Source organism: Littorina saxatilis, linkage group LG2, assembly GCF_037325665.1.
Source record: "Littorina saxatilis isolate snail1 linkage group LG2, US_GU_Lsax_2.0, whole genome shotgun sequence".
Classification (NCBI taxonomy): Eukaryota; Metazoa; Mollusca; class Gastropoda; order Littorinimorpha; family Littorinidae; genus Littorina; species Littorina saxatilis.
In genome coordinates, this window is record NC_090246.1 from 41,874,729 (window position 1) to 41,899,680 (window position 24,952).

At 42.2% G+C, this 24,952-nt stretch overlaps 1 protein-coding gene and 1 long non-coding RNA gene across 3 annotated transcripts in view; one reads left to right on the top strand and one right to left on the bottom strand.

Moving 5' to 3' along the window:
- Nucleotides 1–24,952, bottom strand: part of LOC138959024 (ubiquitin-conjugating enzyme E2 E1-like) — a 59,659-nt gene that overhangs the window by 12,109 nt on the left and 22,598 nt on the right. For both annotated transcript variants that reach the window (XM_070330391.1, XM_070330392.1), the window contains exon 4: nt 90–222. In XM_070330391.1, the coding sequence (XP_070186492.1) occupies nt 90–222 (133 nt within the window). The remainder of the gene's footprint in view (nt 1–89; nt 223–24,952) is intronic.
- Nucleotides 17,306–18,509, top strand: LOC138959012 (uncharacterized). The gene is made up of 2 exons (XR_011453570.1): nt 17,306–17,518; nt 18,289–18,509. It is a non-coding gene; the product is annotated as an uncharacterized lncRNA (long non-coding RNA).

A 24,952-nucleotide genomic window follows, 5' to 3' on the forward strand; every position in this document is an offset into this window, starting at 1 on the left:
AAAGAAGAGAATACTGTTCTACTGCCCGAAAAGGACAACCTCTGCTCCCTGACGACAACACGTGAGAACGACAGGAGAATGCGGCGTACCTTGGGCGGCTTGAAGGGGTACTCTGTGGAGAAGTTGATGTCGAGGAAGAACACGCCGCCTTCATACACGGACCCCGTAGGGCCCAGGATGGTGGAGGCCCACTCGTACAAGTTGTCGCCCTTGGGACCCGCACTGAAACACCAACAGGAAACATTAGGCTTCATATTAGAATGGAGGGAGGGATAATGCGTTCCTCGCAACTTGTCTCATTAAAGGAATCGATAAGGCGGCAGATTTTTTGTTTAATGTTCTTTTCTACTGTTTTTTCTCTCTCTCTCTCTCTCTCTCTCTCTCTCTCTCTCTCTCTCTCTCTCTCTCTCTCTCTCTCTCTCTCTCTCTCTCTCTCTCTCTCTCTCTCTCTCTCTCTCTCTCTCTCCCCTAACACATCTTCCCATCAATGATCGATGACAAAACGCAAAACATTTTTTTTTAAATATAAAAAAATAAATAAAAAAACAAGAGCAAAAATAGAATCGAGCAACCTTTTTATCCAGTCTTCGCAGCTTGCCTGCATATTTATGGCCGTATTCTTCCCACAAAACACTGCCGATTTCCCAAACACAAGCGGTTAAAATGGGCTCATAAATCATGACAGCAAATACGCATCAGAACGCAGACATGAAAATACAATCAGACAAGACCCTTTCCCCGCATCTAGGAATCGTCGCACAAATAAAAATAGCCAGGAAAACGTCTTCGCTTGATAATCCAACCGGAGAACAAAAAAAGTCAAAAGATTGCCAAGACGGATCATCTCCCAAACGCTTAAGCACCTCCCCCCCCCCCTCCCCACCCAAAGTCTCCGCTTCCCCAACCCACTCCCCACGCCCTTCCAAACACATGCAGCCGGAGGAAATGGTCGCGGGGGGGGGGGGGGGGCCATAGCACCCATTATATTCAATATTCACACAAGGATAACGCAGGAGGTCATCAACACACGTTGAAAAGCGCTCAATCTGTCCCAACGGCATCAGAGTAAAACGACTCTGGTGTGAGCAGAGAGAAGGAAGAGGCGCTGACTGTGGCAGAAACGTTAGGACTATGAGGAAGAACGAAGAAATAGAAATGTCAAAGAAAGTGGAGAAGATTTATGAAAGCTGGGCAGAGAAAAATGCGAGGTCGGCAAAGTTAATCAGTGAAATTTGATCAAATATAATAACATAACCAGAGAAACACAACAACAAGCGATTGGACGCCCCAAAAGAATAAGACAAAGGAAAGAAGATTTATTTACAACACGCGTATTTTTGCACCCCCGGGTAAATAAGCTAATCGCATTAATCTATGTAAAGCGAACATATGTAATACGAGTACAGATAAACAAAACAAAGACCAAACCATGAAGGATAAGATAACCAGAGAAATGAAATGAAACGCAAAATGTAAAGAAACGAACAGAGAAGAGCAGGAACCCTTCAAAAGCCAAACTGATTAACCGTAAAATTCAGCCAAAAATGAGAGAACAAGCGAAGCGAGGGCAGTGAACATGGAAGAAGTACAAGACCCATGCACAGAAGAAAACTGTCACTAAAAGCCGGATATAACGTCATCAAAGACATTTATCGAAAGAAAAAGAAAAAGAAATCTAGGGATATTATCCGGAAGAATGTGTACGTATAAAGTTTCATGAAGATCAGTCCAGCAATCAGTAAAGCTAAAAAACAGGAACACAGAAACTGCAATGAAGCCGACTGAGGTAATGGTGGCACACAAGTAGAAGGAAGGGAATGGGGAACACAAACTTGTTAGAAAATATAAAATAAAAAGCAAAGTATGAAGGAGAGGGGGGCGGGGAGGGGGGGGGGGGAGAGAAACAGAGGAGGACGGGGCGAGACTGAGAACACACAGAGATAAACTCAAAGTGATAGAAAGAGAGGGAGGGACAGAAAGAGACGGAGAAAGACGACGTAGAGAAAAAAGAAAAGAAAAACAAAGATAGAGAGAAAGGGTCGTTAACAGAAAATATTAAGGGCGTGCCAGCTGGATCAGAAACTGGTTTCGACGGCTGGAGGGGGGGGGGGGGTAAACTAGCCTTGACGGGGCTGTGACGGGGCTAAAAGGGCAAACATGGGTTGATCAGAAGATGCACACAAACCCAGGCGGCTACAGCCCAGGGGAGGAGAAAGCAGAAACTGAGAAAGATAGTCTAGTTTTCAATACCCTGTTCACCACAAAATAATGTTCTAAGTGACGGCAAGCGGTCATAAAAATAAAGCACAATTTCTTGACACACACACACGCGCGCGCGCGCGCGCAACACAAGTAACTAGATCACTGGGCCAGTAAAAAAGAATTAAGACAAAATGTACGTAAATGCATTTGACACCGTCAAACATGAAGATAGACAGAGGCAGAGACAGACCGACAAGACAGAGGCAGGAGGCAAAGGGAGGAAGGACTGGGAAACAACAAGTCCAAAAACATCAACGCCTGTGCGGGGGAAGGGAAGGCACGAAAAGACAGAGCGCTCAATCCATAATGCAAGGCAACGTTGGAAATAGCGCAGTTCAACAAAAAGCAGCACAAAGAAGTGCAGGAAGACCGCCGAGCACTGTGCTCTGTTGCCTGAGGACGCTGACAAGAGACGTGAAATGACTCATTGGCTGGCCTTGTAATGCTACTTCTTGACTTCCGACTTTCCCGCTGTCCTTCAGTCTGTCTCTTCCGCGGACATAGAAAGGTAGCTCTGTGCTTTCTTCCACGGGGCAGTGCGGCGTAGGGGCCAGGTGAAAGGTGGAAGGGAGTCACGGTGAAGTCTGTATTGCTTTAATGCAGCGATACCTGTTGTGAACGGACACCCCTTGGGTCAGACAAATGGTCCCAACGCTGCAGCTTTCCTTTCATGATAGGTCAACCGTGGTCCAGTTATTTCAGACGAGACATTTGTCGATTTGGGGAGGTATCCTCTCATAAGAGGTGCTTCACGTTGCAGGTAATACTGTAATACATTAGATTTCGAGTTTCGTTATCGTCTGTGTTCCATTTTAAGACTTCATTGAAAAGGAGAGAACACGACAGCGCCAGAAAGAAATGTCAGCAACTACCATGAATGTTGAAGATGTGAGTAAGATGTAGACGCGTTGGAGCAGGTAACTCATCATGTACATCGTTCACTTTAACTGCATCGTTTACAGAACACTATTCTTATACTCTATGATCTGGAAGTCATTCTATTAAAATAACAAAAGGTGTTGTACACTCGTTTCTTCTTTTTTTAACGGATGAAGTTTTGGTTTTTTTAGAAACCGTGACCTTCGTGTTCGGTTAATTTTAAGTACAAAGTTCGAGGAACTCGAAACACAACCAAAAATAACACCCTGATTTGATACCTAGCACTCACGACAATACAATTAGTATTATGTCACTTGTCTTTGATGATCGATGTTACAAATCACAGTAAACTGAGGCCACAACACAAATGTCAAGATCAAATGTTGTCACAATGCGCTCAGAACAAATGAGTGAGTGAAAGTTTTGCTGCATCGGTCTACTGACAGCTCAATAAATCACGCGAATGTTATCCTGAATAACGGATACCAACGGAATATTGGTAGAAAATAAAAGGCGCTTATTAATTCAAATACTCTTAATTGTCTGTTGTTTAGAGAACTGTCCCACTTAACTCTCCCTTGTATAACTGTCTTGTGTTCCGAGTGTTTTTGTTCATTCAGTTCGAGGCTTCGTTATTTAATCGATGTTAATAGCTGTCTGTCGCCCCCCCCCCCCCCCCCCCATCTTCTAGCTGTTGTTGATTAAATGTATCGAGAGAGGGGGGTGAGGAGGGGGGGGAGGGCACCGAATACCAGATTAGGCAAAATCGAAATGGACTTCTATTCAATGAAAAAGTTCACCAGTCGATTTGCAGAGTGGCCGCTGGATGCTGCCCACGCAACATGACCTATAAATGAGAATGACATTTCAACAGCGTGTGGCACGACACTGTCTACATCTGATAAACGATTGTGCAGTTATCTTTTGTCTCGCTGTTGGTAAGAGGGCATACTGCTTTCAACGTGTCACTAATAACACGCCGATCAGATCCGTCAAACATCACACACACACACACACACCATCACACACATCATCACACACACCATCACACACACACACACACTGACACACACACACATGCAACCTGCTGTTTGCATACCTGTCAAGTCTTACGTTTTTTGCGTAATTCTTACGGAATTTTGATGTTTTTCAAGTCTTACGGCGTAAGCCAAAGATCTTACGATTTTTACAAAACAATTTGGTCAAATAAAAAAAAAGATCGCAAAGGTTCGTCCGAGAACAAAGTAACAGCTAAAAAAAACCCTTGCGGTAACTGATCCGGCGGAAGTACAAGGCAACGCGCATGTGCACACCGTCAGCACGATCTGTGCGACCACGCTTGACCACACGCGACCTCAAATTAAAGCAGTTACATGTACTATTGTTGTTGTTCATGGTATCTTCAAGGTATTTTCTCACGTTGTGCGAAGTTTTAAGCCATAGAAATGAAACTAAGGGAGTTGTGATGCATTTTCGAAGAGCTAGCGATCGAAAGTGAATGCAGCCGGATTCCTGTCACATCCGATCATGTCGGACTTGTTTTTAGAACACGCGCGACCTCAAACTAAAGCATTTACATGTAATATGTTTGTTGTTCTAGTATCTACACAGTATTTTCTCACGTTGTACCAAGTGTGAAGCCATATAAATAAAAATAAGGGCGTTATGATGCTTTTTCGAAGAGGTAGAGAGCGAAAGTTGGCACCGGATGTCTGTCACAACCGATCATAATAGGACTTGTTTTTAGAACATGCGCGACCTCAAACTAAAGCATTTACATGTCATATTTTTGTTGATCTGGTATTTGTCCTTGATTGTTGAGACACACATGAGTTTCTGGCTTGTAACCTGTGTGTTTTACATGTTCTGTTTGGCTAAAATGTTCTCTTTTGCACAGTCATTGTGGTGGGGGTTTCCATTCATGATTGAATCACTGTGCTCAATGAATGAATGTTGAAACACACTTGTCTTGTGCCTTTACTATCATGTGGTGTTTTTGTGCATTCTGGTAACATTTGTGTGAGGGGTGTAAATCACTAAATGTGTGTCTGGTTGGAAGTGTACTGTCTTTGTACAATTTAGGTGATTCTCAGTACAATTTACAATTAAACATGCTGTGCATTTCAAAATTACATAAAACAGTGTAGTTCAGTGTTGAGAAAAGTGTGTTTTTCTTATTATGTGTGAAATAAGGCTGATTTCTTTCGTTGTGCGCGCGCATCCCAGCGGGCAAGAGAAAATGAGGTGGTGAAGAGAAAGTGGTGGGTTTTTTCCTTGTCTCTATATCTAGCTAATGTCGTTAGCAGGGGGCCTGGGTAGGTAGTGGGCTGCGTCCGCTAGCTTGGGACAGACCCACTACTGAACACCGGGGGGTTGTCTTATGCTTTTTGGTGCAAACTTATGGTTTTGTTAGCAAAATCTTATGGTGAGAGTCCACAAGAGCTTGACAGGTAAGTGTTTGTCAGTGTCCCAAACACATCGCGCAGTTTATAAGAGCAATATCGGTAGAGATCGACTTGCGCAGCCTTTCACACCACCGCGTGCTGTTCCATCCACAAGGCATTCAACGATTCACAAACGCACGCGAGTTGCACTTTGCTGCAAAGCAATTGTTCTGTGGACAAAAACCCGCACAGCTGTGTCACATCGCTGACTGGTACAACAAGCAAACAAGCTTCTCTTTGCTTTATGCCTCCGCGCTCGAGGAAAGAAAAGAGAAAACTTTGGGCTGAGTGAACCAGCTTTTGACAACCTGAGAGAAGTGCTTCAATTTTGCCCACTCAATACAATACGAGTACTTTGATCTACAAATAGGTGCCCGTCAATACACAGTCTGTCCACGCCTCAATCGATTGCTCGTCCTTCCGAGTCAAAATTAAAACACGTGCTTACCGAGGCGTTCAACTAAGCGGTGGCCTTTGGGCGCTGGTGATCAGTCGATGCACTGATTAGATCCCCGTCAACCAACCAAAACATCATCTGACTTGTGTCACTTCACCTTGGCTCCTGTTTCTGTCCAGATATTTAACAGGGTAACTGCTGCAACAAGTTGTGTGTGTGTGTGTGTGAGAGAGAGAGAGAGAGAGAGAGAGAGAGAGAGAGAGAGAGAGAGAGAGAGAGAGAGAGAGAGAGAGAGAGAGAGAGAGAGAGAGAGAGAGAGAGAGAGAGAGAGAGAGAGAGAGAGAGGAAAACACACAATAAGACTTGAGGTGGCAGTTCTACCTAGCAAAGAATACCAACATCAATACGGAGATATATGTTGCTGGATTTTGACACAATTTTGAGGAGAGATAGCTAAAAACCCATTTATTCAGCAGGTATGAATTGAAATCCATTGGTTTAATACTGAACTGGGTTATATGAATAAACGTAAACATTCTTTTGGCAGATACTGTGAACGTTTTGTGTACTCTGTCACCCTTGTAGTTTTATATATTAGGCAAAGAGCTTTTAGACTTCACAGACTTTTAGATAAGGAGTTTGTGAGGATCCTGGACCTAATTATGCAAGCTGTCAGCTTAAAGATTACAAAATTGCGCTCTGTCTCTAAGATTGTGTATTCATGGGGGTCATAAAGAACCCACCAATTAACGGTCACTGTGCCGGGGGAATGTATACGGTATAGTGAGTTTTGGATCAAAATAACCATGTACAAATAAACCTCGCTATCTGTGTTTTTTCTCATTTATAGTTTTCGTGTTCAAAGAGAAAAGGGAGGAAAGTAATAGGTCGATCGCAGTATTTATTTGTGGCATTAAACACAGAGAGCAGCAGATTTGCTGCGTCTTTGCTTTTTTTCTTGTGGTTTGTTTGTATTTTGTTTTATTCACGAAGCTAGTACTCCTGAACTACTGTTTGACACGAGCTTGTATATATATATATATATATATATATATATATATCTTTCTTACTTTATTTGGTGTTTAACGTCGTTTTCAACCGTTCAAGGTTATATCGCGACGGGGAAAGGGGGGAGATGGGATAGAGCCACTTGTTAATTGTTTCTTGTTCACAAAAGCACTTATAAAAAAATTGCTCCAGGGGCTTGCAACGTAGTACAATATATGGCCTTACTGGGAGAATGCAAGTTTCCAGTACAAAGGATTTAACATTTCTTACATACTGCTTGACTAAAATCTTTACAAACATTGACTATATTCTATACAAGAAACACTTAACAAGGGTAAAAGGAGAAACAGAATCCGTTAGTCGCCTCTTACGACATGCTGGGGAGCATCGGATAAATTCTTCCCCCTAACCCGCGGGGGAATATATATATATTTGGTCTAGGTACAAATACAATGGTCCTCCTCAGGACTAGATTACCTTGCGATACGTCCCCCACAAAGGGACTTTGCTCTGTAAATCTCGGTCCCCCTTGAGGAGGGTCTGATGCTCCCAATAGGCTGTCTGTGAAGGGATACTTACTTCTCTCTCTATCTCTGCTAAGAGATTTTAACAAATCTCGGAAGAAAGTCTCTGCTGACTTTCAATTGTTTCTTTCACAATTTCTGATGTTTTATATATATATATATATATTCACAGATCAAGAATAGTTACGGCACGTCGAAACAAAAACCCAAAACATCTGAATTATTAGGAGTATTTTATTTTCAATAATTTAAACTGACGCAAAACACCCAACTGTGATCCAAAAAAGAACAGGTTTTTCAACGCTATTGCTAGATATTTTCACAGATTCTTTTCGTGATCGCAAAAACAGAAGAGGCCTGTCTTTTTATGTCTTACACTCACCAAGAACAAGTCCATACATTACAATGTGCAGTTTGTTAGCCATACTACCAAGTATCAATGGGTCTACGTATGTGTAATTATACAAGGTTATGAACGCTGCACAGAGAAACATTTACAGCGATTCTTCGGCGAAAAAGTAAATCCATGCATACATGCAGCGCAAGAATAGTTACTTCAGCTATCATATTTACTGCTGAGACGTAAAGCTGTCGCCTGCAGATGGCGAGAATTCCTCGTACTAAACGACCCCCAGTGTTGGCACTGTTTTCTGTGCAAAATGGCTGCTGGTTTTACAGGCTCGTACAACGTTTAGGAGACGTCTTTGTTCATTAAAATAGACCACTCATACAAATAGGTACAGGTAGCGTTCGTGCCGGATCAGTCGTTATATAGGGAGCATCTCGTTACTCCCCCGTATCGTTACTCCCCCGGCTCGTTACTCCCCCGGCTTGTTACTAACCCTAACCCTAACCCTAAGGGGGAGTAACGAGCCGGGGGAGTAACGAGCTGATCCCGTTATATATATACGTCACACTACACTGGAATATATTGCGACAATCCAAGCACATGATTTACTTGCGTCGACAATCCGAGCTATAATGAGTGGTGGGAACAGATGCTCCACTTCCCCTGCGGCAGAGAACCAACATGTTCACAATTATCAGTCATCACTTCACCGTACTCATTTTCGTCGCAGATTTGAAGAATAACAAAGCCTGTTGTAACAAGGGGCCAAAACTACTAGTAATGCTATGCTTTTCTCAAAACCTGAAAGCCGTCAGTTAACATTTTGATTTTCAAAAACGTTTTGCCGTTAGACCTATCAACAAATATTAGTTACTGTATAAAATAGCGTGTAACTACTTCCTACCGGAAATATGCGTATAACCCCACTTCCGTTAAAAGTCGAAAACACGCCGAGGAATTGTTAGAGTATAACTTGGCTAAGATATCGATATTTTTTCGGAGGTAGGCAGGGAATTGGGGGGGGGGGGGGGGTGTCAATAACCGTCCTCCCCCCCCCCCCCACACACACGATTTTTCCTATCGTGTACCTAGGTACCCTCATCCAGTTTACTTCCTTCTTAAAAAAAAAAAAGTCAATTACGTGATGTGAGTGCCCCAGACACTCACTTGTGTCTCGAGACATACCCGTCTGGAGCAGTCTGTGTCGCCCACAGTCAGCAGTGAAAGCGAAACAATCGACCTGCCTTCTCCAATGTCAGAGCTATTCATTCTGCTTCGGATCTCAAACTTCACTGACAACACTTCAAACGCATTTCTACGTCTACTGTGACAAAAATGGTTGTGTGAATTCAGAGGAACTGTCAGACACTACTGACCTTCTGTCACAAACTTATGTTTTATGTCCACCCCAAATATTTAACAACACCTTTTTCGCCCTCTAAACTATCATCTAACCCGTAACAGAACTGTCTAGACTAAAACATTTAATATGCACTAAAACCTCAACGGCGTAGCTGCCTTCTGTGTTGAATGGGAACTTTTACTGAATTAATGTTCATAAAATGACAGGCGAGGTAACGACTTGCCCCCTCCCATTTCGCCCCTGCTTTGTAGTAGCTGACTTCTCACTCTGTTTGCTTTCAACCTGTCACGGGTGTCACATCGCCGCGGGAAAAAAAGAATATAGGGGCGCGCGCTCTCTCTCTCTCTCTCTCTCTCTCTCTCTCTCTCTCGGAGGGGAAAAAACTAGGTCATACCCGTGCGCAGCAAGTGTTGTGAGCTCTGCAAGTTTCTTTAATTTTCAAGGTATTTCCAAAGACATTGCTTCCAAGATTTTGCAAGGTTGTGTGTGTTGCCACCATGCCTTCGTCAGCACTGGAGTTTCGCTCAGTGTGCGGCGGATTCAACCATGTTTTCATTGGATTCATGTTCAAGAGGGCGAAGAACACGGGGGATAACCGGTCAAAGGCCGAACAGAAGCCGAAGGCCGCTCATGACACGTGTGAAGGCAAGTTTTGTCTGTTTTCTAGGTATTGTTTGATTTATGTCGGGATTTAAGGTAAGCTACTGATTCAGCGATGACTAAATTTGTTTCTCGATGCATAAAAAGTCAGGGAGCGATTGATATTTGCCCGTAAATAGCCTTCAAAGCTGAAAATGTCCGCGATCGAGCACCGGAAATGGCTGTTCGATGGGTTTTGCAAGTAGAAATGTGCTTTATTTCACCAAATCAGCTCGTATTTGGTGTGGATACGGGATTCTAGAGGACGAAGGAGTCATAAGAGGTGCAAAGAAGTGCTATTTGGGAGTAGAATAAATCTTCCGAGACAGTAGACAAGAGAAGGTCATATTTGAGAGATGCGCGTAGGCCGATTGTCTTTCCGACAAGCGAATGATACAGCAGATTAATCATTCGTTTTGACCAGAAACCTAGTCTCTAGTTTTTATGAATGAGTTTTTTAATTAAAACAATCACGAGAACTCTCTCGCTTAGCCTAATGGCTGTTCGATGGGTTTCGCAAGTAGAAATGTGCTTTATTTCACCAAATCAGCTCGTATTTGACATCGGTTTGGTATATATATATATTTTTTCTAATCCTACCGCGAACTGGATAGCAGACGCGGCACGACTGTTGCACCACACTTTGAAGTAATCCCACACTTTGAAGTAAATTACTTCAAAGTGTGGGGATGTTCCCCACACTTTGAAGTAAACCCATTTTTTACTTCAAAGTGTGGGGGGATCTTCCCACACTTTGAAGTAACTTACTTCACCAACGACTGCGTCGCCTCTCATGACTCAGTTCAGCTGGTGAAGTTCGCTGACGACACCACAGCCGAAGGTCTCATCACCGGCGGTGATGAGACCGTGTACCGCCAGGAGGTCGACTGTCTGGTGTCGTGGTGCGACAACAACAATCTCCTGCTGAACGCCACCAAGACCAAGGAGATGGTGGTGGACTTTCGCAGGAAAAAAGGCCCTGTGGCTCCACTGATCATCAACGGCGATCCCATCGAGATGGTGGACTTTTTCAAGTTCTTAGGCACCACCATCTCCAACGACCTGTGCTGGGATGATAACGTTGACGCCATCGTCAAGCGAGCGCGGCAACGCCTCTACTTCTTGCGCCAGCTCCAGAAGTTCCGCCTCAGCCAGGTCATCCTGGTCCAGTTCTACAGGGCCGTGGTGGAGAGCATCTTGACATTCTCCATCACAGTGTGGTACGGCAACACCTCCCAGCTGCTCAAGAACAAGCTGGAGCGTGTGGTGCGCACTGCTAGCAGGATCGTCGGCTGTGAGCTGCCCTCCCTAGCATCCCTCTATGCCAAGCGCATGCTGTCCAGAGCCCAGAAAATTGTGGCTGACAAGTCCCACCCTGGCCATCCCCTCTTCGAGCGCCTGCCCTCAGGTCGTCGATTCCGATCCCTGGGGGCACGCACTCGACGTCTCCAGACCTCTTTCTTCCCCCAAGCTGTTTCCTCCCTTAACGCATCCCATCCCTCAGTTGGGCAGCTTCGCAGTCGGTGATCCTGCTGGCGGTGAGCTCACCACATCCTGTGACTCAGTGTTAGGTGGTGGTGGTGGGGAGGGGGGGGGGGGGGGGGTTGAGTGGGACTTTGATGTGTGATTTTTATTTTTTTTTCTATATTTTTAGCTGCATTATTTTAGTCATTCATGAGTGGGTGGGTGGAGGGGATGGGCTAGTTCTAACTATGCATTAGATTATAAAATTGTATTCTGTGTAGACCCTTCCACCAGCATCTTAGACCACTCTTTGTACTTTTTCTTTTAATAGATGATTGTCATTTGTTTTACCTCATGTCTGCCCTGCGTGTGATGGTGTGATCGTGACTGCTGTAGTGTGGGCGTGTGTGTGTTGGTGTGTATGTCAGTGAATGTGTGGGCGTGTGTGTGTGTGTGTCAGTGTGTGTGTGGGTGTGTGTGTGTGCGTGATTTTACCATCACTACGCTAAATTCCTTGTGCTTTAAATGTTTTTTTAATGTCACTTGGCTCAATAAATACTGTATTCTGTATTCTGTATTCAAAGCGTGGGACTTTTGCACCGCCTGTTTGAGCCTGATGATTTTGTCAAAAAAAATGGCAAAGTCTTTTGGATGAGTGAACAGAAAAAGTGAGCGAGCCAAGAAACATAATGATGTTTGTTATCAGGCTTTAAGCAATGTCCCATTGTTGAGTGTGACGAAAACTCGTGGTGACGATCTTAAAACATGTTGGGTCACGCATGGTCCAATCTTACATGGTCCAATCTTACATGGTCCAACCTTACATGGTCCGACTTTACATGGTCCAATCTTACATGGTCCAACCTTACATGGTCCAATCTTACATGGTCCAATCTTACATGGTCCAACCTTACATGGTCCAACCTTACATGGTCCAATCTTACATGGTCCAACCTTGCATGGTCCAACCTTGCATGGTCCAACCTTACATGGTCGAATCTTACATGGTCCAATATAACATGGTCCAACCTTACATGGTCCAACCTTACATGGTCCAATATTACATGGTCCAACCTTACATGGTCCAACCTTACATGGTCCAACCTTACATGGTCCAATCTTACATGGTCCAATCTTACATGTCCAACCTTACATGGTCCAATCTTACATGGTCCAATCTTACATGGTCCAATATTACATGGTCCTACCTTACATGGTCCAACCTTACATGGTCCAATCTTACATGGTCCAATCTTACATGGTCCAATCTTACATGGTCCAATCTTACATGGTCCAATAATATATATATGGATCATGTAAGGTTGGACCATGTAAGGTTGGACCATGTAAGGTTGGACCATGCGTGACCCAACATGTTTTAAAATCGTCACCACGAGTTTTCGTCACACTCAACAATGGGACATTGCTTAAAGCCTGATAACAAACATCACTATGTTTCTTGGCTCGCTCACTTTTTCTGTTCACTCATCCAAAAGACTTTGCCATTTTTTTTGGACAAAATCATCAGGCTCAAACAGGCGATGCAAAAGTCCCACGCTTTGAAGTAAGTTACTTCAAAGTGTGGGAAGATCCCCCCACAATTTGAAGTAAAAACTGAGTTTACTTCAAAGTGTGGGAAGATCCCCCCACACTTTGAAGTAAAAAATGGGTTTACTTCAAAGTGTGGGGCACATCCCCACACTTTGAAGTAATTTACTTCAAAGTGTGGGATTACTTCAAAGTGTGGTGCAACAGTCGTGCCGCGTCTGCTATCCAGTTCGCGGTAGGATTAGAAAATATATATATATATATACCAAACCGATGTCAAATACGAGCTGATTTGGTGAAATAAAGCACATTTCTACTTGCGAAACCCATCGAACAGCCATTAGGCTAAGCGAGAGAGTTCTCGTGATCGTTTTAATTAAAAAACTCATTCATAAAAACTAGAGACTAGGTTTCTGGTCAAAACGAATGATTAATCTGCTGTATCATTCGCTTGTCGGAAAGACAATCGGCCTACGCGCATCTCTCAAATATGACCTTCTCTTGTCTACTGTCTCGGAAGATTTATTCTACTCCCAAATAGCACTTCTTTGCACCTCTTATGACTCCTTCGTCCTCTAGAATCCCGTACCCACACCAAATACGAGCTGATTTGGTGAAATAAAGCACATTTCTACTTGCAAAACCCATCGAACAGCCATTTCCGGTGCTCGATCGCGGACATTTTCAGCTTTGAAGGCTATTTACGGGCAAATATCAATCGCTCCCTGACTTTTTATGCATCGAGAAACAAATTTAGTCATCGCTGAATCAGTAGCTTACCTTAAATCCCGACATAAATCAAACAATACCTAGAAAACAGACAAAACTTGCCTTCACACGTGTCATGAGCGGCCTTCGGCTTCTGTTCGGCCTTTGACCGGTTATCCCCCGTGAAGAAGAAAGCCGCGATGTTTCTGACTGTGTACACACTTCGAAACAGGGTAGACGGTGTCACCTTTGGATTGCTCCTGTCTCTGCTGTTCTGGGGTGGATTGCTCATGCAATGTGGCGACGTGGAGAAGAATCCAGGACCAGGACCAGAGTTAAGACAGACACGATTGGGTTCCTCTCAGAGTACCTCACAGAGCCAGGACCCAACGCTGAAAGACGTCATGACTATGCTCCGAAGTATGAACAGTAAATTTGACGACATGTCGGGCGACGTGAAGAACCTTCGTGAAAGTTATGTGGCCTTGCAGGGGGAAGTGAAAGATCTAAAGGAAGAGGTGTCTGAACTTCAGAATCAGAATGTACAGCTCCAAGAATACTCAACTCAACTCAACTCAAATTTTATTGGCTTCAATTTTCATAGAAGAATTTGTCTTGCGCTTGGGAGAAAGTAAGAGTATAACATATAAAAACAGCATTCATATCACATTTCATGTATCACACACAGTAATCACTAGTATAAGCCTACAATTATCACATTTGTACCTGTATCATACATGCAAATAAATAGTATCACATTTCCACGTATCACACACAATATATACATTACATAACATACAGCAAGCTTCCATCTCCCGCGCCCCCCCCCCCCCTCCCACACATACATATCCTCGCACGTGCGTCGACTCCATACAAATGACATCATCAGTCCATTAACTAAAATGCACAATGACTAGTAGTGGGTACATGATACTTAATACGTGCTCAACTAGACCTGCTAACTAAAATAATAACAGAACAACATAAACTTAGAAAAACGTTTGGGTGACATGGAGAAGAAAACAGACGATTTAGAATGTCGATCCAAACGCAATAACATCATTATTCATGGGATGGAAAGAAGGAAGGACGAGACATCAGACGAGTGTGAAGCTGTGCTGAAAGAAATGATTACGGACAAGCTTGAACTATCAGAGGACGTGCAGTTTGACAGAGTGCATGGTCTTAGTGCCAAGCCAAACTCACCGGTGATTGCGCGCTGCACTTTCTACCAGGACAAAGTGAAGATGCTGAAAGCAAAGCGGAAGCTACAAGGGAGCCAGATCTTCATTGGCGAGGACTTCTCCATGCGCGTGAGGGATACAAGACGCAAGTTGATACCGCATCTGAAGCGAGCCAGGTCAGAAGGTAAAAGGGCTACGATGGTGTTTGATCACCTTCTGATAGAAGGTAGGAAGCATGTATTGGATGCCGATGGAGAGGTTCTTAAAGAATTAAGATAGGAAGCTGGCCGCCCTGATAGTGATACCACAAAAAACCCAAAAAAGACTGTGAATAAGAACATTGTCCCTGTGATACGAAATAAGAGGGGAGATAGACCTGAAGCGACACCGGTTTTGACTGAAGCTAGTGCACGTGAATTTTCCGTGACTGGTGACATCACTGTCACAAACTTACGTGCAGGCCAGCCGTGTGCCACGGACAGTGATATTGAAAGTGTTCGTGTCGCGGTGGCTCAGCGGCAGACCAGCGAATGTGTTATGGCACTTGACAGTGGTGAAACGCCGCCGAATGAAAAAACAAATGAAAACACTAGTAAAGATGTGTATTGTTGTAAAAGTAATGTATCCGTGTGTAAAACTTTCTCTTTTCTGCAGTGGAATGTAAATGGTTTGATGTCTAAGTTAACAGACGGAGAGTTTATTTCTTTTGTTCGTACTTTCGATTTCATTTCTTTGGTCGAGACACATATGGAATATTTTGAGATGAATGTTTTTACAGGATATTCTGTTTTTTGCAAATCAGCAACAAAGTTCTCAAAACATGGACGTAGATCGGGAGGGATTTTATGTCTTGTTAGGAATGAATTCGTTCCTAAAATTCGTGAAGTGAATGTGCTTTGTGCAAATGTGTATGCTTTTGTTATTGATAAGAGTGTGTTTGGGCTATCGAAAGATATCCTTTATGTGTGTGCTTACGTACCACCAGAAGGATCCCCATATTACACTGTTTTTGATTGTGATAATGGAATAAGCATGCTGGAAGAATGTATAACTGATTGCATGCTAAGTATGAATGATACGTATGTGATTGTCGTGGGTGATTTAAACAGCAGGATCTCCAATGTTTCGCAGACTTTTGTACTTGATGAAAATGTTGTGGATTCGCTTTATAAAAGCCACGTCGTGTGCGACAACAGATGCTCTGAAGACAAGGTTTTAAATAGTTATGGAAAGCGTTTGTTAAATATGACAGCGCTAGATCTGTCTGTTTTGAATGGTGTCATAACAGGTGACGAAGAGGGGCGTTTTACTTACATTTCGGAACGCGGATGCAGTGTAAATGATTACTTTTTGTTGTCGAACGATTTGTTTGCTCTAGTTTCTGCTGCGAGCACTCTGTCAGTTATGGAACGTATCGAGTCAGACCATATGCCAGTTGTACTTTTTGCCAAATTTTTGAAAGAAAATGTGTGTCATGATAAGCGTGTAAAAGCAGAAGGTGTGGTTGAAAGATTTGTATGGAATGGTGCGAATGCAGAGCTGTTTGCGACGATTATGAACGGAGATGATAGCCAGGCCAAGTTGAATCACGCCATGAGTCTGATTGACGTTAATACTGACTATGCTGTCCATATGTTTTGTGACTGTATTAAGCAGAATGCTCAATGTATGAAGAAGAGAGTGTTTGTGAATGAAAGGAAGAGTATGGGTGACTGGTTTGATGAAGAATGTAGGAAAGCAAGGCAAAATGTTTGGAAGATGTTAGAGATATGTTGTGGCTCAAAGGATGCGGATGATCGTACTGCATTTTGTACAACGAGGCGAGAATATAAGCACTTGCTGGAAAGGAAGAAAAAGCAACATAATGATGCGAAGAAACAGTACTTGGTTGACTCTGTAAATAATCAACATGATTTTTGGGACGCAATGCGAAAACTGTCTTTTAAAAGAAAAAGTGTTACGAACAATGTGCCTGTTGATGTGTGGTTTCAACATTTTAAAGAGCTGTTGGAAAAAGATGAAAGTAATGTGGAAAGTTTTAATTACGATGAAGGTGAGCAAGACAGTATTTTGAATAATCCGATTTCACAAGAGGAAGTTTTGAATGCATTAAGAAAATTGAAAGATCATAAATCTCCTGGACCAGATGGAATAATACCTGAGTTATTGAAAGGTTCTGAACCACAGATTGTTGATTTTTGGCTCACGTAAGTGTAGCCTATGCGATGGTAAACTTTGTCTGTCTGTGCGTGCGTGCGTGCGTATGTATGTATGTATGTATGTGTGTATGTCTGTGGTAGAAACTTTAACATTTTTGGCTAAACACCGAAATACTCATTTCACGTGGTTAATTTTCAAGCACCATCTTCAAATTATTGAAGCAATGATCAACATTGTGTCGGCATGTGTGTAGTTAAAGCGTGTATCCAAAGAAAACGGGTGGTGGGGGGGTTTTGAAGGGGTACAAGCAGTTGACTGATTTGTGTCGTGTTTGGCATGTAGACGGCAGGTCAGGTGTCAAAATCAGGTCAGGGGTCGCGCGAAGGATTGTGGTCCAGTTCTCACCTCGCCGATTCGCCGGGGAAGACGATTTCATGTTGTTCGGTTTCTAAGCTCCAGAAAAGTAAATAAAGAAGATACCAAAGGGAGATTTCCTACAATTTGATCTGCACAGCGTGTTTCCAATGTCCACGCGAGGAAGAGCTGTCGAAAGCGCGGCAGTCAGTGTCGATCTTGCAGCCGTATCCCGGTAAGTTCAGAGACAGATCTAGTGTCTCCCACTCTGATAACGTGTCACCTACTGTTAATCCGTTTTGTTTTAATTTCTTTTTATTTCAGCAGACACGGATGTCAAACACAGTGCTAGGCAGTCACCTCTAGTGAAATGAGTTGATCTAAAGTGCCTGTAATGTTTGGATGTCTTTGCTCGTGGTTCGATTTATGTGAATTTCAAGACTTGCAGTAGAGTCTCAAGTTAAGTTTACTCTGCCCGAAAAAAACTGTCCACCATTTACTTGAACATGCATAAGGAAACGGAATGAATCTGTTCTCAAAGTCAAAATGATCACGATTTTTTCCTCAGATTCAAAACATGCACTGTCATGGTTTTGTCTGTACAATTTAGTAAGTCTTAAGTACTTTGCAACAACTTCCTTGAACGTGAAAGACAGTTTTTGAATGCTAGATCTGTATCGCGTTTCATTCCAGACTCGATCCTCTCTTTGATTGTAGATCTACTGTTTGCTGTTTACGCACTATCATATATGATTCGCTATGTAACGTTTGGTAAGCTTACCTTGCCACAGCTTTCTTGTCTTTGTTGGCATTTCTGGCTGTGTTGACCGTCAGAATTATTTTAAGAACCAGGCTGCTGCAGTCGACATGTTTCGCATATTGTAGGGTTACCATGCTGCATAGGTAAAGTGGCTCGTATAACCTGACTATTCTGTTTCAAAACACTGTTTATATTTGTGTAGGTTGTAGTCATCATAACTAATCGCATTTTGCCATTTGTTTCAGAAAGGAGGTTAACCTACAACAAGATCGACGCTATGTCAGATATATGCCTCAGCCACATGAAGACTTCCGAATTTAGATCTACTCGGCATGGTGACAAGTCTTGATGAAAAGTATAGGACTGAGGACAGCAGTGGAAAAAGTGCCCACATGGCAGGTACCTAACCTATTACCCTAGTCATTTTATCTGTTTGCCTTCTTTTGAAAATTATACATGGAGTTGATATGATGCGTTAGTTTTAACTGTGTGTGTGTGTGTGTGCGTGTGTGTGTGTGTGTGTGTGTGTGTGTGTGTGTGTGTGTGTGTGTGTGTGTGTGTGTGTGTTTGTGTGTGTGTGTTACGGAGTGAGTGAGTTTGTGTTATGTTACTGTTTGTTGATTTCTTACGGGAGCCTTGAAGGCTTCGCCTCTTGTTTTGTGAAATTGTTTAATGTTCTTTTTGACAAAGGTGTTTTTCCAGAAGCTTGGACCGAATCATTTGTACTCCCGTTATTCAAAAAAGGTGATGCTAATGATCCAAGTAACTATCGAGGAATATCAATCTATGATGTGAGTAGTAAAGTGTATAGTACAATTATCAACTGTAGACTTCAAGAATGGAGTGAACGTTATAATCTTACCGGAGAATATCAAGCTGGGTTTAAAAAGAATTATTCAACTGTCGATCATATGTTTACATTGTTGGCGTTTGTACAGAAGCAGTTTTCCTTTAATCGTAAACTCTATGTGGCATTTATAGATTTTGAAAAAGCATTTGATTCTATCGATCGTAACCTGATGTGGCCAATTTTGTTGAAAAATGGCATAAAAGGAAAGTTGTTCCGTTGCATTAAAAGTATGTATGAAAATGTTAAATGCCGAGTGAAATGTGGTGTACATTTGACTGATTATATTAAGTGTACCTACGGTGTGAAACAAGGTGATGTTTGTAGTCCTCTTTTGTTTTCTCTCTTTATAAACGAGTTGGCTTTGGAAGTTATTGAAAAAGGAAGACATGGTGCACAGTTTTTGAATGATTATATGGAGCTATTTATTTTATTATTGGCTGATGATGTTCTTCTATTATCTGAGACTGTGGTTGGTCTACAGACGCAGTTGAATAATTTGCAACATGCAGCATCAAATTTACACCTTAAAGTAAATATGAATAAGAGTAATATTGTTGTTTTTCGGAAGGGTGGATACTTGAGTGTAAGAGAGAAATGGAAGTATGATGGAAAGATAATGCCAGTGGTTAATGTTTATAAGTATTTAGGAATATTGTTCTCCACAAAACTCAGTTTTACCGCCACTTGTTGTGACCTTGCAAGCAAAGCGAAAAACGCATTGTTGTGTATATTACAAAATTTGTCCAAGCTTGGTAATAATAATTTGAAAGTTTATTTAAAATTATTTGATTCTCAGGTTTTGCCAATTGCAATATATGGAGCTGAACTGTGGGGTCTTGAGAATTCTGCATTACAGTCTGAAAAAGTTCATTTATTTGCCCTAAAGAAATTTCTTGGTGTTGGATCACGCACACCCAACGATTTTGTGTACAGAGAGATGAATAGGTATCCCATTTATGTGAATGCTGCAATACGTTGTGTTAAATACTGGTTGAAGTTGTTAAGAATGGACGTAAATAGATTGCCACATAAAGCCTATAAAATGTTGCGTGAACTGGATGAAAGAGGTAAAAGAAACTGGGTGTCTAGCGTACGTTGTAAATTATGTCAGAATGGTTTTGGGTTTGTATGGATGAATCAAGGAGTGCAAGATGAGAACCGTTTTTTGAAAGATTTCAGAGAAAGATTGATTGATTGTAGATGGCAGGAATGGAATTTTCATGTTCAGAACAGTGATAGATTTGCGTTATATAGGACATTTTGCACTGTGCACGAAGTAAAACCTTATTTATTATTGAACATGGATAGGCATTTGAAAATTATTATGGCAAGATTCCGAGGTGGAATAACAGAACTACATGTGCACGTTAATCGATATAAGAGATACGATGCGGATATATTGTTATGCCCATTGTGCAGGGAACGTAAGGAAGATGAGTTTCATTTTGTGCTTTGTTGCCCCGCACTTCGTGATTTGCGATGCCAGTTTATTCCTGCTAAGTTTTATAGAAACCCAAGTTTACACAAGTTTTCTATGCTTATGGCATCTGTGAATGAAGGTATTGTTCGAAAGTTCTCAGTTTATGTGTACAAAGCATTTCGGCTACGTAGTGTTGTTATGTCTTAGTTCATGTAAGCCTACGATATATTTTATTTGAAATGTAATGTCTTAGTTCGTGTATGATTTATTTCATTTGATTTGTGTGCAAATGTCATTATGTCATTGTATATATGTTCACCCCCCTCATAAGGGGCTATGGCCTAAATGAGTAAACAATCCAATCCAATCCAATCCAATCCAATCTCTCTCTCTCTCTCTCTCTCTCTCTCTCTCTCTCTCTCTCTCTCTCTCTCTCTCTCTCTCTCTCTCTCTCTCTCTCTCTCTCTCTCTCAGGTTCAGTGCTGTCTGTATATCAATGATCTGCCACTGCACATTTCTGATAGTAATGTAAGAAGTGATTTTTTGGCTGACGACTCTTCTCTTCACTCAAGTGGAAAATCTGTTCCAGTAACAGAGTCCTCCCTTCAAACAGCTTTAAACGATGTTAATAACTGGTGTAGTGCCAATGCTATGCCTGTCCATCCAGTAAAAACAAAAAGTATGGTAATTGCAACCAGACAAAAACACCAGATTTCTCCACTCAAACTAAATCTTACTATTAGTACGCAATCAATTGAACAAGTTCAATGTGACAGGGGAGGCTACCGCTCCTTTCACAGCAGACTCTGCACCCGAGTTGTTGGCCTTTAAGTCAACACCCGTGGTTTGTGAGATTCTGTTTGTGATGGGGTCTGGTGGTTTCCGATTGTCTGTATGTTCATGGAAACCTTCGGGTTTGCATAACAGTTTTTATAGGGCTAAGAAATTAGCCCTAACATTTTCAATCCTGTTTGATTGCACTTCGCTTCCCGAGGTGATCGTAGTGTTTCGGCACTCGGTTACATCAAGAACATCGCATTTTCGGGGTAATTATTGATTGTGAATTCAAGTGGCAGGCACAATTACAGCATATTTGCAAGAAAGTAGCCAAGCACGTTTTCCTCCTATCCAAGTTAAAGCAATTTACGGACAGAAAGACTCTGGAAATGTTCCACCATGCTCATGTAATGCCTCACATTAATTATGTTTTGACGCTCTGGGATTCCACGAATTGACCTTTATAAGACCAGTCTTGCTTTTTCGGGTACATAAGTCTGGAATCCACTTCCATCGTCATTCAAGCACTTAAAGTCATTACCAAGTTTTAAAAAATGTGTTAAAAAACACTTCATGTCTGAGTAGTTTAACGTGTTTCGATTTACCACACTTACTATTATGTCAAAAATATGCTGTGCATTTTATAATCTGAACATAGTTTTGTTGTACTATTTTTATATGCTCCATTGCTACCAGCTTGCATGCATCATCATCATCATCATCATCATCATCATCATCATCATCATCATCATCGTCATCATCAATCATCATCACCATCATCGTCATCTTTATCATCACGAGTTTAGGTTTTACGACCTCCTTTTGTTGTTAACTTTTTATATATATATTTTTTTTATCATTGTGTGTCTATGCGTCCCAAGGACAGATTGTAAGAAAAGATGTAGCCTTAAATCTTAATCCTTGTTAAATAAAGTTCAATTCGATTCTCTCTCTCTCTCTCTTGATGTCACATAGTGAGTGAGTGTGCCGGCGACAGAGACAAATTCTGATGTGCAGCGGCAAGGCAAATCGTGAAATAATTGGAGGCGAGATTGGAGGTACGAGATTGGAGGGGGCGTTATGGGAGGGGGCGATTCGGGGGGGGGGGGGGGGAGGAATGACGCCAGTGTCAATATTCATTCTGCAGCTGTGCACGCCTCACACAAAACATTTGTCCGGCGTCTGTGACTTTAAAATCTGCATTTGGCACTTACGTATGACTGTCTGCAGTTCCTTTTGAATTGTATAGAAAACAAAATCGGGACCTCGTGAAACCTTGCTGTGACTTGAGTCAATAAAAATGTTATTTATAGTTCAACTAACAGAATAATTCTGCTACTCAAAATTGCAAGCTCAATCAACAGATAAAAAAATCAAATAAATAATAATAATGAGGATATTTATATGGCGCAAATCCTAAAACAGTTCCAAGCGCCTCAAAAAACAAAACAAAACAAACAAAAGACTTCAAACCCGTTAGCCCCAGCCTAGTCGGGCAAATCCATCAAGTCACGTGAGTCTACAAAAGTGTGGAAGAAATTGGCTCACACCTGTCAGTCGGCACCTGGCGCATGTCGGGGGGGGGGGGGGGGGGTGTTCTTCACACTCAAACACACAGGTATCCCCCTCCTACCGTTTCTCACGTGAACAACCATCAGGACGTTGTACCTCGGTAAACCGTATTCAGCGGTTTTGTGCGCGTTTTGTGTTGTGCCAGAAAAGAAGAGACCTCTCTGCATAATACTTGCGCGATAATGATTAAAACTCAGTCAAAATTGCTGATATTTAACAAACGTAACACATTTTTCAAATGACAGGTACGCCTGTACTAAAAGATACAAGGTTAGCTACAGTTGCTGTTCATGTCTTTTACATGAAAGATCTCTGACAACTCTATTTTCCATACAGGATAAGAAAGTTGCAAATAGTAAACGTAGCTTTTTGAGTATGTGCTTACCAAACTGCGATGTACCCGGGCAAGAACACACATTTTAAAAGTAAAGCGCATTGATATCCCCCCCCCCCCCCCCCCCCCCCCCCCCCCCCGTCTGAGACGGAACTGGAGAAGCAGTTTAGGGGGTGGGGAAGGAGACATTTGAACACCTTTCTCTGTGTAAAGTAGTCCCCTGGATGCGTTATAACAGCGCAATTGCGTCACATTTGCTGTTGGCATAGATAGAGGTGAGAAAGCAGGTGAGGCGAATTCCTTGCGTGACCAGGTGGTGTGCGTAAAACAAGCGAGCAATGTATCACACACCGTGCCTGCAGCCACGCACATACACCTATTGTCAGGAAATGACGCACTTAACAAATGTATTCTCTCACTGACAGAAAACAAACACGACGGTAACAAAGTAAAATAAATAATTGTAATTGAATAAATAAACAGATATTGTGTACCCGTTACTACAGGCAAAGGAGGGAAAGAACTTTTTTTATTAAACGCAGACAGAAATTTGCTATAAATAAATCGTTGAAATATCAAACTATGTGTTGCAGTTTTGCTGCCTGTGCTGTGTGGGTTATTCTCTCTTACACAAATATCATGATTTGTTTTTCTATTTCCTCTTATGTCTGAATGACAATTCAGAAAGAAATGCAACCAAGTCCAAATATAAACGTTACAAAAAGAAAAACGGCTCAGCACACAAAACGGAGGGAGAGTGGCTCCATTTATGTTGCAATCATATTCTGATGACCCTTTTAACGGCAAAACAAAGCACGTGTTGTTTCTCATTATACATAGCAAATTAAGGGATCCACGCAACAGGTTTTAAAGACTTTCATCAGCTCAGCTAAATCAATTCTGTAGGTGTGCTTCTCTGCAAGAATACGATTACGAGTACATGTATCTATTAGGATTTAATGCCGAAAATAGACGCTGCATCAATTACTTTTACGACATGCAGTAAACAGGATTTTCACCCTGCATATGTTTTTCTAGCCGCATTGCATCATACGTTATGTGACTGTCGGATTGATTTTACATTTTGTCCACGGGGGGGGGGGGGGGGGGGGGGGGTGGGGGGAAGGGGGGGGGGGGAGAGGTAAATTGTCCTTGTTGCTAACTTAAGACAAGAAGAGCAAACGCTCGATCGAGTCACTTTCGCAGTTCTGAATATTATATGAGGCATCAGATGGACAGGAAGAAATTGCTATTCACAACACAATACAGATGTAAATAATTTGATGTAAAGAATAATCCTATAAAGTTTGAATCAAATCCGATGAATAGTTTCAGAGATATGATATTTCAATTTTTTTCCTTCAAGACATACCTGTGACCTTGAAAAAGGTCAAAGGTCACCAAAGCAGACGTCAAAGTGTAGAGGTCACTGGGAGTCACGTTCACATAAAATTTGAGCCCGGTCACTTTTATAGTTTCCGAGAAAAGCCCAACGTTAAGTTGTGTGTTGCCGAACAGAAAAGGCTAGTTATCTCCCTTGTTTTTCTGATAACGTTCGTAAAAGGCTACAGATGTAAATACTTTGATGTAAAGAATAATCCTACAAAGTTTCAATCACATCCGATGAACTTTGTCAAAGATATAAAATGTCTAATTTTTCCTTTGACGCTGACCTGTGACCTTGAAAAAGGTCAAAGGTCAACGAAACCATCGTTAAAGTGTAGAGGTCATTGGAGGTCACGACTAAACAAAATATGAGCCCGATCGCTTTGATAGTTTCCGAGAAAAGTCCAACGTTAAGGTGGTGTCTACGGACGGCCGGCCGGACGGCCGGCCGGACGGCCGGCCGGACAGACTAACACTGACCGATTACATAGAGTCACTTTTTCTCAAGTGACTCAAAAATGGGAAAGAAAAACCGGGTCCCGGCAATCACGCTGTCCTTTTTTTTGAATT